The sequence below is a fragment of the Elephas maximus genome, chromosome 15, assembly GCF_024166365.1.
Source record: "Elephas maximus indicus isolate mEleMax1 chromosome 15, mEleMax1 primary haplotype, whole genome shotgun sequence".
In the NCBI taxonomy this organism is placed as follows: domain Eukaryota; kingdom Metazoa; phylum Chordata; class Mammalia; order Proboscidea; family Elephantidae; genus Elephas; species Elephas maximus.
Genome location: NC_064833.1, coordinates 69,955,894 through 69,972,717, shown reverse-complemented (window position 1 = coordinate 69,972,717; position 16,824 = coordinate 69,955,894). Strand labels below are relative to the sequence as shown.

Below are 16,824 nucleotides of genomic sequence, written 5' to 3'. Positions count from 1 at the left end.
CTCCTGGGGGTAGTAAGGGAGTACGAATGAGAATTGGGGTGAAAGAGAAAATAAAAGAAGGACCTTGAAAGGATCAATGAAGAGGTTTGTGATTAATTTGCACCTTGTTCTGGACATCAAAAAAAAAAAAAAAAGGAAGGGGGAATATGTGGTAAGGCATTTTTTGCAAATCTCAAAATAACTAAATGCAATAAAAGACTCGCACAATAATCACTGACAGCCAGCATATACGTTTTACATTTATTATGATAATTGGCAAACAAAAAATACCGAAATAACATGTATTATGTACAGTAAAACTCATGCACACCATGAAGTCCATCTGGCGTCAACTACATGGGAAAACTCTGGTGGCATAGTGGTTAAGGGCTACGGCTGCTAACCAGAAGGTCTGCAGTTTGAATCCACCAAATGCTCCTTGGAAACTCTATAGGGCAGCTCTACTCTGTCTTATTGGGTTACCATGTCAGAATCGACTCAATGGCAACAGGTTATGGGTCAACTACATGGCTCAAAGTGACATCGGGTGTGTTCGGATTAGCACAAAAGGTAGGCTATTTATCATAATAGGAAGAGACAAGAGTACACAGGATTCCACTCACAGGTTCTTTCAACACAAAAAAGCATCTCAGAGATCAGAACCCCATCTAATACTTGAGACTACTATCTAAGGCATTACATGTTATATAAGATAATTACCAAGCAGGAATCCAGTATTGACATTTGCATTCTAGACTAATAGTTACATTTACTACTCTTTATCATTAAAAATGTATGTTCTAGCAAATTATCTTTCTACACATTCAAAAAATGAGAGGTGAAGTCCAAACTTGAACGTATCACTGAGGATATTCCCCAAAACAGTCACTGGCAGAAAATACGAATCAAGAGAAAGAAACTGTTTACTTTTATATACTATGAAGGAACCATGATTTCACATGTAGTAAAATCAGAATCAGAATTTTGCTTCTTCCTCACTGCTTCCAAATTGGAAATTAGACTCAGCTCCATTGCAGGTTCGGGTAACTAGTGCTAAGAGCACTGGGTCTTTTCCTTTACTGCTCTCAACACTGAATTCCATTTGCTTCTCCTTTGTTCCAACTGCTCTTTTTTAAACTTGTCTTGAAAAGAACTGCGGTTATCTTCATCCTCTGTCTCTGAGATGATCTCCATCTTCTGAATGATGAGTTTAATGAGCTCATGCTGTTTTTCCAGAAGAGAAGTGAGATCCTTTAGCCTAAAAGACATATTTATTTCACGAATTAATTTTCAATTATATTTTTAGCCCTTCTGAGTATAGGTGGGCCCAGGGGCTAGAAGTGTTCTGTATCAGATTTATTTTGCTCAGGTTATAGCCTCAGGGTAGACATAATCCTTCTATGGAATACATATTTTTGACATTTGCCAAAATAAAGTATCACAGAATTCTAGAACTGTGTTGTTGTTAGGTGCCATTGAGTTGGTTCTGACTCATAGCAACCCTACATATTGGTAGATCCCTAAAAATCTCCAAGGCTATAGAAAGTTTAAGTGATTCTTCCTGCAATTACACTGTTAGTTCATGGCTAGTTTATTTTTGTTCCCATTTTAAAGATTAAGAAACTGTTGCACAGATAGGCTAAGTAGCTTGCTCAGAGTCACACAGTTAGTAGTTGAGCAGCACTTTTAACTCAGGTAAACTAACGCTAAAGCCCTCATGCTTAACAACTGCACACTCTATAGCCTCTGCAGAGATTCCCAAGAGCCCTCAGAGTTTGGTGCATGATGTATGTATGCAGGTGGTTCATAGAGAACACATTTTAGACTACTGCCCCCAATATTGGAGCTCTGGTTGCACAGCAGTTAGGAACTACGGCTGCTAACCAAAAGGTTGGCAGTTCAAATCCACCAGCTGTTCTCTGGAAGCTCTACGGGGCAGTTCTACGCTGTCCTATAGGGTTGCTGTGAGTTGGAATCGACTTGACGGCAACAGGTTTGGTTTCATTTTTTGGTTTGCCTCCAATATTAAATAAATCAGCATTTTAATTTTCTTTTACTTTTGCTTAGAAGGCAAAGTGATTGACCAACAGTAGTAAATAAGCTGTTGTGTCTAAAAAATATCTCTAGATGTTTGGTACACTAGCAACATCATTCAATAAAGCACGACTTAATATGTTGTTGTTAGTTACAATCTAGTCAGTCCCTGACTCACGGTGACTCCATGCAAAACAGTATCGGACCCTTGTGATCCATAGGGTTTTCACTGGCTGATTTTCAGAAGTAAATTGCCAGGCCTTTCTCCCTTGTCTGTCTTATTCTGGATGCTCTGCTGAAACCTGTTCAGCATCATAGCAACATGCATGCCTCCAATGACAGACAAGTGGCGAATGAGCTTGGTGGCTGCACTGGCTGGGAAGTAATCCTGGGTCTCCTGCATGAAAGACAAGAATTCTACCACTGAGCCACCACTGCCCCCAGGTGACTTAATATACAAGGTAAATAAAAAAATTATACAATATAACTTTATATCATGTTTCACTATTTAAGAATTTTAAGTTTCTCAAATACAGATAGAAGGAAAAACACACACCGGTATTTCTGCTTTAATATCTCTGTTTCTAAAGATGTATCGACATTTGGTATTTCTTGTCTTGCTTCTTGGACGGAGAACATATAGTGAAACATACACTGTGGGTTAAAACAGAATGGTTACTCAGGTTGAACTCAATTCTAGAAATATTTCTTGAACACATGCCATAACTCAGCCACTGCACTGATTGTACCAGTGTAGATAGTCACAAGGCACAGCCTTGACCCTAGAGGAGCTCAATGCCTGTTACAAGAAACAGAAATGTTAAGAGCTCTAAAACAAATCCATACAATAGAAGAAAGTGCAAGATACAGAAATAATACAGAAGAAGGGAACCTGGGATTGGAGATTATTTACACAAGGGCTTAAGTGAATCACTTTATAATTTCCTGAGAAAAATGTCCATCAAATGCTGTCCTTCTATACAGGATTATTTATTAACTCTGGAAAACTGCTCTGTGTCATTATGTGTCACCATGGAATCAACCAACAAAATTTCACATGGGGAAATTTCCCAAAAGTTGTCTTATTAATTTGTGTTTTAATTTAGTGTCTCTTAAGCCATGGACAGACTGGAGAGAATTAAGGGCAGATGCGAAATGACCAGTAATCAAGTAATTCTGGGAGTTCAGGCAAGAGAAGGTGGGGACTTGCACAGGCCACCCTGGAGGTCAAATGGACAAACGTGGGCATTGAGTGGACATGAGGAGAGGAAGGGAAGGAAGGGTGCTGTTGAGGATGACTACTGGGTGGTGGGTGCATAGGTAAATGAATGGTGTTGATGTTAACTGAGATAAGGGACTTCGAAGAAGAACCAGGATTCTTTCACTCTTTTTCTGCAGGTGTGGGAAGGGGGTGAGGCATGGGAGGAAGCTCATGAGTCTGGTGTGGAACACGCTGAATGTGAGGTAACTCTGAGACATACCAATGGCGATGGCAAAGAGGCAGTTGGGTATATGGGCCTGGGACACAAAGGAGAGCTAATTCCTGAACATTCTGCAGTTAGGTAGTAATTTCAACTACGGATATAAGTGAAATCAGATAGGGTGAGGGTGTGGGGTTAGAAGAAAGTCTAGCCTTGTACTTAGACTGACTTCATCACTTTATGGCAGAGGAAAATTAACCTGCAACAAATTCCGACGGAGCACTCGTAAAGGTAGGGGGGGAATCCCAGGTCTTCTGACTCTCTAGTATAGGCCCTTTTCTATTACTTCATGTATTTCCTATAACGCACCCACACACATACATATACATGTATCTGCACAAAAATGTAAGTAATAGGTGACAAGGAGAAACAAAGGATACCTGTACTGTGAAAAACACACTTAAATGGTACAGCTGGGCTACCCACCCACCCGCTCTCCTAGGGATGCGGTGCATATTCAACACAGATGCTACGTGTGAGCCACCTGCAAAAGGAAAACAAACATCCCCCTCCTCATTGCCTATCACCTTCACCCCAGCTATTACTGTCCCACAGGCAGAGCAGGTTCAAAGTCTACAAAAGCGTACCGTTAAGGACAGCACAAAATGAATGCCAAGAAGTATCACGTTACTTAAGCAGTTCTTTGCTGTGCACTTACCATTAGCCCCCCTTGGTGTCTGGGTCTGTTGGGGTACACGACGATGCTCTGCTGATCCACTCTGCGTAGGAAGTAGAGCGGCAGTTTCTTCTCTAAGTTGGTATGAAGTTTCACCTAAAATTTTTTGTGGGTTTATTGGTAGGAATCATTAGTTAGCATCTGGAATTCTCACACTGCACAGAGTAGTCATTAATACAGCAAAACGAAACCTGATTCCTGTGTCCTGAATTATGTCTCCTGAGCCCCAGCCTGCAGTCACCGGCCCCTACCTCTCGCCTCATCCACGGATAAGGGCGGCAACATGCAGCCAGTGGGCAAGTCTTTTAAAGAAGTTCAGTTTACGTCAGCAGATAGTTACTGTGCAGGGGAGGGCTAGACGCTGGGGATATAAAGAAGAAAAGGACTTAAGTCCACACTCTGGGGGTGGTTACAATACTAGGAAATGGGAGTGGTCTGAATACCAAAAAACCAAACCCACTGCCGTTGAGTCCATTCTGACTCATCTACCTTTAACAAGGAGAAGCAGCTGGGGAAATACAAAGGTAACCAGTAAGAGTGTGAGAGCTAGCATATCTAAGAGTATTTTAGGCATCTTTAATGCTGTGCTATTAGGTGCAAAATAGTTTATCCATAACGTCTCTTGAGTATCATTTCTGTTTTGTAAAGATAAAGTCTTTTGTCTTGTTTAATATTTTTACCTTGCATTTATATTCAGTTTAATTCTTATACTGTGAATCTTTTTTTTTTGGTGTGTGTTTGTCAAATTTATCTCTGAATTTTTTTAAAAAGCCCTTCATGTCTGTTGTTCAGATGTGTTTATTGTAATCTTTACGTAGTGAGATTTTGCTTTCTAATCTGAGACCACATGCTTTTTAATATGGGCATTTAACTGATTTATATTCATAAATGGTGAGGTGGTAAGGATTTCCCTGACCACACTGTTCGAAATTATAGTCCCCAGTCCCCAGGTAACACACTCCCTATCTGTCCTCTCTATTTTTCTAGTATTTATCACCATTTAGGAAACCCCGGTGCGGTAGTAGTTAACAGCTACAGCTGCAAACCAAAAGGTCAGCAGTTCAAATCCACCAGGTGCTCCTTGCAAACCCTATGGGCCAGTTCTCCTCTGTCCTATAGGGTCACTATGAGTTGGATTCAACTCAATGGCACTAGGTTTTCTTCCTTTTTTTTAATCACCATTTAACATACTATACATTTTCTTTATGATTTATTGCCTTTGGTCTCCCAAAAGAATAGAAGCTACATATCTTTTTTCTGTTTTCTCTGAATCCCCAGCTCCTATAATAGTGCCTGGAACATAGTAAGTGCTCGATAAAGATCTGTTGAATGAAAGAATTACTATCACTATCCAGTTTGATCCTACTTCAGTCATCCTTTTTGTTTTGTGTTATTTTCATTTCCCTGCTCTTTACCATATGTGTGTTACGTGTATATGTATATAAACTAATTGTGCTTATATGATTAATATTTTATATATATATACACTAACTGTGCTTATACAATTAGTATTTTATATATATATGTACTAATTGTGCTTGCTTTTATTCTCCGCAGTGATTCAAAAAATTAACATCTCATTACTGATTACGTGGTATCTATAAGCTGATGCAGGTCATTCTCAAATCAGTATTCTATAATTATAAAATCAAAGAGCAACCAATAACTTTTAACTCTCTCCTATAGAAATTAAGAGATTTAAATGTTCTTTTAATTTCTTTGCTCTTCTTTCCACTCCTTTTCTAACTAATTCAGGAGCAAAAACCTGTGATTGCTATACTTTTTTAAAACATAAAATTTTCTTTTGCTAGATGCTTAAAATTTTTGCACTAAATTTATTAATCACATATATAATTATTTACACAAGTTTGACTGTTTAATTGGTTTCAATGTTTACCACCATTACTTTTATACCAGTTCCCTGGAGTTCTTAACTTTGATTCATTTCTTAATTGGTTATTGTGGATCTCAGTAGATAAGTTTTCTGGAGTCCCAGTGAGTATAAAAATAACACATTAGCCTTCACACATGAATAATAACTTGGCTGGTATATAATCTTGAGTTACAATATTTTACCTGCAAAACTCTTTGCCATCTCCTCCATCATCACCTGGCCTTTAATATTCCAGAGGAGAATTTTGAAGCAGGCACGATTTTTCTTCCTTTGAAGTTTTTCTATGTTTTACACTTGAGAATTTCATTTTTCCCCCCTTAATCCTCAAGCATCAAAACAGCTGCAAAGATTGCTTGGGAATGAGTCTCTTTTCATTAATTTCATCTGATACATAGTGAGCGTTCTCAATCTGAAAATTCACTTTATTTTTCTAATAACTTTTTCTTTTTTGCATTATTTGGGAATACTTATTAGTTAAAACTTTGATCCTACTTTCCATATTTTTGCATAATTTTCCCTTCATCTTTTTTTTTTCTGAAGTCTAAATATTCTTAAGTGTACCTGCCACATTGACAATTGGATTTTCTGTATTGTCGATTCTCAAATTTAGATTTTAAAGCAGCTATTGGAGCTCTGGTGGCACAGTGGTTAAGAGCTCGGCTGCTAACCAAAAGGTTAGCAGTTGGTATCCACCATCTTCTCCTTGGAAATCTTATGCGGAAGTTCTACCCTGACTCTATAGGATCGCTATGAGTCGGAATCAACTTGATGATGAGTTTATTATATTTGACATTCTCTTGCTGTCTTTTTGTGTTTCACCCAATTCTCTTTCATTTCTACTTTCCTCTTGGCTTTTCTCTCCTTTAACTTCCAAACTAAAAAACCGAAGCCATTGTTGTCGAGTCAACTCTGACTCATAGCGACCCTATAGGACTGAGTAGAACTGCCCCAAAGAGTTTCCAAGACTGTAAATCTTTAAGGAAGCAGGCTACTGCATGTTTCTCCCACAGAGCAGCTGGTGGGCTCAAATCACTGACCTTTTGGTTGGCAGCCAAGCACTTAAACACTGCACCAACAGAGCTATTTTCTTATATTTTATTAACAGCATCAAGTAGAAGTTTTCTTTCCTTTTTTATAACAAATAATTTTTAGAGCTCTTTTTTTTTTTCCCATGGGTCTTTAGGTAATATTCCTTTCCCCTTCCCATGTATATATTTTTATAAGTCATATGTTATTATTTACTCACTCAAACGTGCTTAGGAAAGATCTATTCAGGCACAGTGTTTGCCAACAGATAAAGTACGTGGTGTATCTTAACTTGCTCACCCTCTGCATAGGAGATGGTGGATATTCTCTCTCAAATAGAGTCCCAAGGGAAGTTGGCAAGCAAAGCTTTGAGTCCACTCTGGGTCTTGTGGGATCCACTGAGTGTGACTACACTGGAGTAAGGAAGCATCTTTATCTCCTCTAACTATCGGGTTTTCCGTGTTGAAGACTAAGATGCACTCCATGGGTTTCCTTTCTTAGTGATTGATAGGTAGGTAGGTAGGTGGGTAGGCAGGTAGGTAGGTAGATAGATTAGATAGGTAGATAGATGATAGATGGATGGATAGATGGATGGGTAGATGGATGGATAGATAGATGGACAGATGGACGGATGTGTGTGTGTGTTCATGAAGTGTCTACAGTTGCCTGCATTGTGCTAGAAGTTGGGGATATCAATATTGAAAAACACCCCAAGAGCTCCCAGCCTCTCAAAATACTCATAACTCCTGCCTCTGAGGGACTTCTAATTTATGTAATGAATACATCCCCCAGCATGCACTGCTCCCAGGCACCTTCCTGTCTCCACTCAAGTCTGAACTGACTTTGTAAGAGGAACAAATGTCCCTGTGTGAAATGCATTACTGCCTGTCTCCTTAGGATCACATCATTTTAATTCCTCTGAATCCTTAAGTTATACTGTTTTGCACATACCATGTAGTGGAACACTGTTTTTTTGAAAAATGTAAATGACAATGTATAGATGAATAAATAACAGAGAAGAAAGAAGTGTGACAGAGTGAACAGAAGGCTATGTATCTGAGTATGAATTTTTCTTTCTCTTGAATGATCCTTTAAACTGGTCCTGCTTTCTGAATGCATATATTCAACTAACTGTGAGATATTTTTAAAACATGAGAGATTCTCATTCAAATTTGAAATTTAGAGACAAAGCATAGAAAGGTAAGATGACGGGAAACTACTTCACAAGATTCAACATCCAAGGGCCCATCCTAAAATCTCTGACTCTAGCAAATTTTGAATCAAGTCATGTAGAGAAATGAGAGAGAGAGTGCTATCACAGGGACAAAACTTCATATATGCATTAAAACTTTAATATAAAATACACTGTGGATAAAAAAAAAAAAAGAAGACCCTGTAATTCTATAGCCAGGATATGAAGAGCGCCTTCAAACAGCTGGCCTGTGACAAGATGGATCTTTCTTGGCCCAGCAGCTAGCTATCTGGTTGGCCACATAAACAGTTGGCCACATACTGACATAAAAAGAGGACTGCCTGGGCAATTTCTCAGTTTCTCTGCTTAGATTGTTCTGGGTCATCTTTTTTTTTTTAATTGTTTTTGACATTTTGATTGTAGCAGACAGATCAGAAAACATGCAAACAGGCACAGTATGTTACTTCTCAGTATTGAGAAAATATCTGTATAAAATAACTGAGTTATCAGAAAATTAGCTATTCTCATACATGAACAATTATACCGAGTACAGAAATTGGCAACATCATAATTGTTGCTATGAGTCAGAACAGACTCAACGGCAATGGTTAACTTCTGTAAGTTTTAAATATAATACTCACCTGCATGGCAATCCTCTTCAACGATGCATGTTTCTGGACCTCAGCAATGTCACCGACTGCCAAACCAATCTGCAAGACAACACAGCATTTACTCATTGCCAATTTAATGGTTCATCTAAAAATACACTTAAGGTCTTGCTGGTTAACTTTTGACACATTAAGTGAGGGAGTAGGTATGTAATTGACCGATAATGACCTCAAAATGCTTTACTGATACACCTTACAGAAAACTGCAAAACCTGTACACCTTTGCCACAGTGACGTCCACGTTGGTAGGTCCAGTAATCTTAAGTGTTATCATAAAAATGCAAGAGACTAAAATAGTCTGAAATTCATCTCAATTACAAATAAAAATATGTGCAGCACTTTGGAGAGGACAGGGGCAACGAGATACCAAATGCAATTGGGTGCACCCATACGACACAGCTGGAAACCCCAGGGGTTTATAATCTAAAGGAGACAATACTGACTTGACAGCATGGAAAAGTTAAAACATTGAACTGAAGAAACGAGTTTGTATCTTGCCTATGTTTGGCAGAGAAAGGTACACTTTACGGGTGGGTGAGGCTCTTGTGAAAACCACCATCTAGAAATCTATAGCTAGGTGGAATTAGGTGAGGGGAAGCTATTAGCTCAGTTCTATTAAATACATATTAAATTAGCTACATCCACTCATTTATTTGTTATCCACTTAGTACCTGCCAAAGCTGAGCCAGCATCCTGCATGCTGTAGTCAGAGAGGAGAAAGCCAGTCCCTGCTCTCAAGGAGGTCAGAGTCTAGTAAACTCCATGAGAGAAGAGCTCTGCTGGGTCACCACTGTATGCCCAGTGCTTAGAACAGAACAGGACGTATAGTAGGTACACACAGTATTTGCTGAGTGAATGGACAATGAAAGAGTGTATTCCAGGGCTTGCAAATTAGAGCACTGACAGCCATATATAGTCAGCAGATAGGTTTTATTTGCCATTATAATGTTTTGTTATAAGGACTTGCAAGGCTTTAGATAGATGTTCTTCCTAGTTTTACAACTGCCTCCAGCAAAACCAACTGTCTCACACCTGCTGCTTCACACATTTCAGGTTTCTGTCTGGGCTCTGAAGACATCTGAGTTTGTGAGTCATAGACTAGATCAATTATTAATATTTAATAGTAGCTAACATTTATTGAATTCTTATCATAAGCCACGTACTGTTTTAAGTGTTTTGTGTTACCTGGTTTAATCCTCACACAACCTATGAAGCAGATTTCATTATTATTACAACAACTGTGTCCCCAAAACTATGATAACACAAAGAAGGGGCCTGCCCAGAGGAGATGATGCTTGAGCTGAGTTTTGAAAGCTCAGGAAGAGTGATCCCAAGGTGGGAGGAGGGTATTCCAGGCAAAAGAACAGCCTGTGCAAAGCCCAGGGGCAGGGTGAACCTGAGCCCTCAGTGAATGTTTTTGGGCTCAGAGTAGGAGTTGAGCAACATCACAAGGACCCTGGAATTCTATGCTGATGGTTTTGGACTTGATTGGCGCTCCTGATGAGTCACAGAAAGAAATTTAAAAGAACAACTGATGTGTTCAGCTTTTCATCATCAGAACATCAGTGTGGTGAAAACACATAGGAAGGATTAAGCTGAGAAATGAGATCTGATAGAGGGACTCTTCAAGAGACGTCCAAATGCTGCAGACACCCTCTGTATGACTCTTGCCCACTTGAATCTCTGGTCAATGAGAAATGCAAGGGCAGAGACAAGGTTTTAACCCTTACTCCATATAACCTCTGCCTGACCACTGACCCCTTACACCCACCTAAAGCAGCACACACCATCCATCTTTATCCCCTTACCCTGCTTCATAGTTCATACCATTTACCACCCCATGACATTATGCTTCATATGTATTTGCTTATTCCCTAACTTCATGACTAGTTCATAATCAAGGGATTGTTCTGTTTTGTTCACCACTGTTTCTCAGCACCTGGAACAGTGCCTGGCGTTCAGAAGATGCTTGGTGAGTATTCCCCAGCTGAATGCACCACTGTGTGCCCAGAGCTTCACATGATGCCTGGCACACCCCAGGCACTAAATGAACATTAAACAAACACATTTTGTAGTCACCCTTCTTCTCCCATGGAAGCGTATTAAGGAGGCTAAGAATAATTATTATTACTTGCCCTAAATGAACAACAACCCAGAAAATACAAGGATAAATTACTTACAAGTAAATTCATGAGGACAATTGGAACAAACATTGTGAAGCAAATAAGCTGTATAAAGGACAGAATTGGATATGCCAATTCGTTCCTCAGAAAAGGTTCTAGAAAAGAATCACGGTAATTGACATCTCCAAGCATCATGCTGAAGGTCTGGATGATTGACAGTACTGGGTTGCTGAAGGCATCCTGAGAAAAGGCAGTAAGGTAAAAATGAAATACAAAATGCATAAAATGAAAAAATGTTGCCTAAAGAGTAGAACTACAAAGATTTTATTAAACTACTTAAAAAAAAAAATACAACCATAACTACTGTGACTTAAAAAAAAAACATTAAATAAAATGGTGGTAAAGTTACCAAAAATCTCTTGTATATGTAACAAATCATCATGCATTCATTACACACAAGCATTCTTCTAACACAAACTTTTTGACGATGGAAAAAGTAATTTCGTAAGACTATATTTTTTCCTGAAATAAAAATCTAATGCTATTATTATCAGAAGAAACAAAATAAGATGAAGTATTAAAGGCTTTTTTTATTATATTAATTTTCTAGGCCATCAAAATTTAAGTTTCAATATGTATTTCCAATATCTATAGCAACACCATCAATACTGATGCGAAGACCTCACCTGTACACTCAGGAGGACATAAAAGCTCAGTCCGAAGGCCAGAAGAAGGAAAATAAACACAACCGTTGACCTCAACAAGGTTTTCATAATTACTTCCAACATAACAATAAAAATGCCACAAGTTTCAAATCTAGAAAAATAAATAAATATTAAGATATTTACTCACTCTTATGGCCAACTGTATTTTATTCAGTATCAACATTTACTATACATAAAGTCAGGCACCTGGTTTCACACGTGAGATGGTTGAGGCCAATTATTTTTTAAAAAGTAGACGCGAGAATTTGTGAGCAATCACCTCCTATTTTCAGACTGCTCATCAAGCTGTTTGTTTCTTCTCTTTTCTCTCCCTTTGCATTCATCTTCATCTTTAATAATTTTACCCTTTGATCACTAGACATTACTTCACCTCAAGTAGGAGAGAAAACTCATAGATTCTCCATAGCAAAATAATAAATAAAATATTTATAAATAAATATATCCCCAAAAACCCACTGCCGTCGAGTCAATTCCGACTCATAGCAACCCTATAGAACAGAGTAGAACTGTCCCCATAGAGTTTCCAAGGAGCACCTGGCAGATTTGAACTGCCAACCTCTTGGTTAGCAGCTGTAGCACTTAAATAAATATAAATAACTTTAAAATAAAACAATAAATAAATAAGAATGCTACCCAAACTAATGAAGCCCTGATGGCCCAGTGGTTAAGAGTTCAGGCTGCTAACCAAAAGGTCAGCAGTTTCAATCCACCAGCCACCCCTTAGAAATCATACAGGGCAGTTCTGCTCTGTCCTATAGGTGACTATGAGTTGCAATTGACTCAAGGGCAAAGGGTTTGGTTTGGTTTCGTTTAGCCAAAATACTGCTTCCCAATACAAAATAGTGCCACCAACAGCTTGATGAAGAATAACAGGATTAGAGGTGAATTGTGTGATGCATTGAGTAGGGATTGATTCCATGAGCTCATGCAACCCGAAGCCCCCTACTGGCAAGCAGCATGTGATAGATGATTTATATTCACCAGTCTCACAGCCTTCTTTGGTTTCCTTTTCCCCCCAGCAACTTACACTGTGAAATGTTTGGATAGATGGTGGGTGTGTCATCTGTCCACAGACTTATTTTTCCTTTGGCAAAGACAACTTGTTAAAAGAGGGAGTCGCAAGATTATAAAGCTTAAAGGGATTTCAGAGTCTCAGAAACCAAGTTTCCAGACATGTCCAGTAACTTGCCAAGGTCACTGAAAATGGCAGAAGTGAGGAAGTGACAATGCCAAGGCCTGTCTTGAATTCTCTTGACCTCCAGACCACTGCTTTTCCCATCATGCTTTTCCCTATCTCAAGGGTCTGGGCTCCACTCTATGTCACTGTGCTCATGACACAGTGATACAGCCAATGCTGTGGGAAAAGCACAGCCCTTGGAGTTACAAAGACTGTGGTTAAATGCCTATGTCTTGACTTACTGAGATCCTGGGCAAATTACTTACTCAAAGTTTCAGTTTCTTCTTTTATACAATGTTAATGATAACTTTTATCTCCTGATATTATAAATACAATGTGAAATAATGAAATAATATATTTAACTTAACATTTGTTAATTGCGGAAGGTATGGCGGCCTAGCCTTTTCTATCTTCTAGAATTAGATTCTTTTGACTTGTTTTTTTCCCATAGGTCAATTTTATTCCCTATATCTATCATTTCATTTTGAGTAGTTTTCCCAAAAGTAGTAAATGTGGTATGAACAATCACCTTACTAAATAATACCAGGTAGAACAGGAATAACATTTCCTGATTTTAAACCACGCAGTATCTCCTCGTTCTGTTCAAACAACTGTATCTTGGTCTATATACAACCTTGCTTGTTGAAAGCAAAGAGGACTAGAAGCACTTACTGATGAAGATCAAAGACTACAGCCTTCAGCATGGATTACACCTGAACATAAAGAAAACAAAAATTCTCACAACTGGACCAAAAAGCAACACCATGATAAACAGAGAAAAGACTGAAGTTGTCAAGGATTTCATTTTACTTGGATCCACAACAACACCCATGGAATCAGCAGTCAAGAAATAAAATGGCTTATTGCATTAGACAGATCTGCTGCAAAAAATTTCTTTAAAGTATTAAAAAGCAAAGATCTCATTTTGAGGACTAAGGTGTGCCAGACCCAAGCCATGGTATTTTCAATTGCCTCATATGCATGTGAGAGCTGGGCCGTGAATAAGGACAGATGAAGAAAAATAGATGACTTTGAATTATGGTATGGGCAAAGAATATTGAATATACTATGGACTGCCAGAAGAATGAACAAATCTGTTTTAGAAGAAGTACAGCCAGAATGTTCCTCAGAAGCAAGGATGGTGAGACTTCATCTCACTTACTTTGGACATGGTATCAGGAAGGATCGGTCCCTGGAGAAGGACATCAAGTTGGTAAAGTAGAGGGTCAGTGAAAAAGAGGGAGCCCCTCAACTGAATGGATTGACACAGTGGCTGCAACAATGGGCTCAAATATAGCAATGACTGTTAGGATGATGCAGGGCTGGGCAGTGTTTCATTCTGTAATCATAGGGTCTAGGGTCACTATGAGTTGGAACCTACTTGACAACACCTAACAACAACAGGAATAGCCAATCTTCATATTCCTATTGGCTCCCCACATTTAACCAAGATTTGTCTAGACCAATGGTTGACCAGGGGAAATTTTGCCAACCAGGGGATATTTGGCAAAGTTTGAAGATATGCCTGGCTGTCAAAATTGGGTGGGAGGGGTAGGTGGAGCCAACATGGTGCTATAGACAGAAGCACCACACAGTCCCTCCACAGCAAAGACCCAAAAAACTAAGTAAAACACCGACAAATGTCAACCCTGGAACCCTAAGCATCAAATAAAGAGAAAGAACTCAGCCAAGTACCTACTGGAATAAGAAACTGACAGAGAACAGACAGTGAGGAGAGATAAGTGCGGAGCAACCCTATCAGCTAACACAGCACAGATTTGCATCTTGGACTCCTGTCAGAGATCGACAGACAGAGAGTACAGGAAAGCAGCTTTGTAGTACTCCTAGCAGGAGACAGAGCACCCAGTAACCAGCAATATATGCTTTCCCACCCCACATCGTCTTGCCCGCTGCTCAGCCTCTGCAGCTTCCTAGCTGGCTGTGGTCGCTTAGCTGGGCTGAGAGAGCAGGGTCTATGCTGCTTGGATTCACCCCACTAACACATTGGAGACTGGCAGACAGGGAGTATGGGAAAGCAGATTCAGGGAGCTCCCAGCAAGAGACACCACCCAGTATACAGTGACATACACTTTCCCACCCCCCCATCCTTCCCCCCCCCACCCCCCCGCTCTACCCCCACTGCTTCCACCAGCCAAAGTCTCTTGGCTGGAAGGTACCGGCTCTATCCCTGTGCCACTTGGATTCGCTCTGCCCACACTGGCTGGCTCCATCAGTGCCATTTGTTTGTTGCTGGTGTTGCTTTTTTCAGCTTCTTTTGGTTTCCTCCCTGCCTCTCACCACCTCCCCCTCCTTTTTCTTGAACACCTGGCTCTGTGTGCCAGCTTTGTGTCATCTTAAAAAGCTGGGGACTGCTTACCCGGACTGTACCACCATGCTGGTGGGATCCCTGGAGTCTTTTTTCATTTTGTTTGTGTCATGGATTGAATTATGTCCCCCAAAAATGTGTGTATCAGTTTGGCTGGGCCATGATTCCTGATATTGTGGGATTTTTCTATATGTTGTAAATTCTGCCTCTATGATGTTAACGAGAGAGCATGGGCTATAGTTGTGTTAGCAAGGCAGGATGCAGTGTACAAGATTGGATTGTGTCTTCAGGCAATCTCTTGACATATAAAAGAAAGAAGTGAGCAGAGACACGGGGACCACACACCACCAAGGAAGCAGTGCCAGGAGCAAAGTGCATCCTTTGGACTCAGGGTCCCTGTGCAGAGAAGCGTCTAGTCCAGGGGAACATTGATGAGAAGGCCGACAGAGACAGCATGCCTTCCCCTGGAGTTGACACCCTGAATTTGGACTTTTAGCCTACTTTACTGTGGCTAAAATAAACTTCTCTTTGTTAAAGCCATCCACTTGTGGTATTTCTGTTACAGCAGCACTAGATGACTAAGACAGTTTGTTTTCTTTTTCTTTTCGAGGCTTGGGGGCCCCTTCTAGCCAAGCTGTACTGCCCAGCTTGGGAGCCACTTACCCGGTTGCGAAGCCACATCAGTGGGATCCCTGGGAACATTTCCTTTTTTGTTTTATTCTGTTGGTTTGTTTTCTTTTTCTTTTTGCAGCTTGGGGGTCCCTTCTAGCCAGGCTGTACTGCACGGCCTAGGAGCTACTTCCCCGGTCTTCACAGCCACACTAGTGGGATCCCTGGGAGCTTTTCTTTTCTTTTCACTTATGTTTTCCCTAATTTTTATTGATCTTTTTTCTTTTTCCCTTTTCCTTTTTTGTTTTTCTCCATTTCTTGGCTTCTTATCTCTCCATTCCAATGGCAAGCTCCCTTAGCACTCTTTTTTATTGTTCGTTTGTTTTTGGCTCCTGCTTCTCTCTTTTCTTTCGCATACCCATCTTGGCACCACACATCACAACCTCCCCCGCTTCTTGCCTGCCTGCACCATGCGCTGAACATCACATCCCCAAGCAGCACAGGCACAGCCTACCAAAACCTGCCTTACGCTAATTTCTGGCCCGCCCTCTCAGCCCTAGTATGTGCCACAAACAACCCATCCCAGCCCCTCCCCTTCAGCTGGACCTGCTGTGCTGCACCACAGCTGAGTGACTGGCCCTGCCTGTTGGACAAGGAGATGAAAAGTATAGTGCCCACAGACAAACAAAGAATGCACAGCCTACTGGCTCAGACATAACCAAATGGAACAAAAAAGCAGGACAAAACAATCAAATCTACAATCAATAAAGGAAGAAAATAACTAAATGTCCCGAAGACAGCAGAAAATTTTAAAAACTATTTAAAAACAGGACAGGATGGTTCCAGTAGTCTTCCAAAATAAAACACCAAATGAATTTCCAGTAGAAGGTACTAGAACTACCTGACAAGCAGGA

At 40.0% G+C, this 16,824-nt stretch overlaps 1 protein-coding gene across 1 annotated transcript in view; it reads right to left on the bottom strand.

The window, feature by feature from the left end:
* Nucleotides 1-971: 971 nt before the first annotated feature.
* TRPA1 (transient receptor potential cation channel subfamily A member 1) overlaps nucleotides 972-16,824 on the bottom strand; it is a 76,662-nt gene continuing 60,809 nt past the window's right edge. The window contains exons 22-27 of the mRNA XM_049853928.1: nucleotides 11,760-11,889; nucleotides 11,131-11,313; nucleotides 8,924-8,992; nucleotides 4,153-4,266; nucleotides 2,570-2,667; nucleotides 972-1,237 (exon numbers count right to left, since the gene is read on the bottom strand). Coding sequence (XP_049709885.1) covers nucleotides 1,033-1,237; nucleotides 2,570-2,667; nucleotides 4,153-4,266; nucleotides 8,924-8,992; nucleotides 11,131-11,313; nucleotides 11,760-11,889 — 799 coding nt within the window. The 3' untranslated portion in view covers nucleotides 972-1,032. The remainder of the gene's footprint in view (nucleotides 1,238-2,569; nucleotides 2,668-4,152; nucleotides 4,267-8,923; nucleotides 8,993-11,130; nucleotides 11,314-11,759; nucleotides 11,890-16,824) is intronic.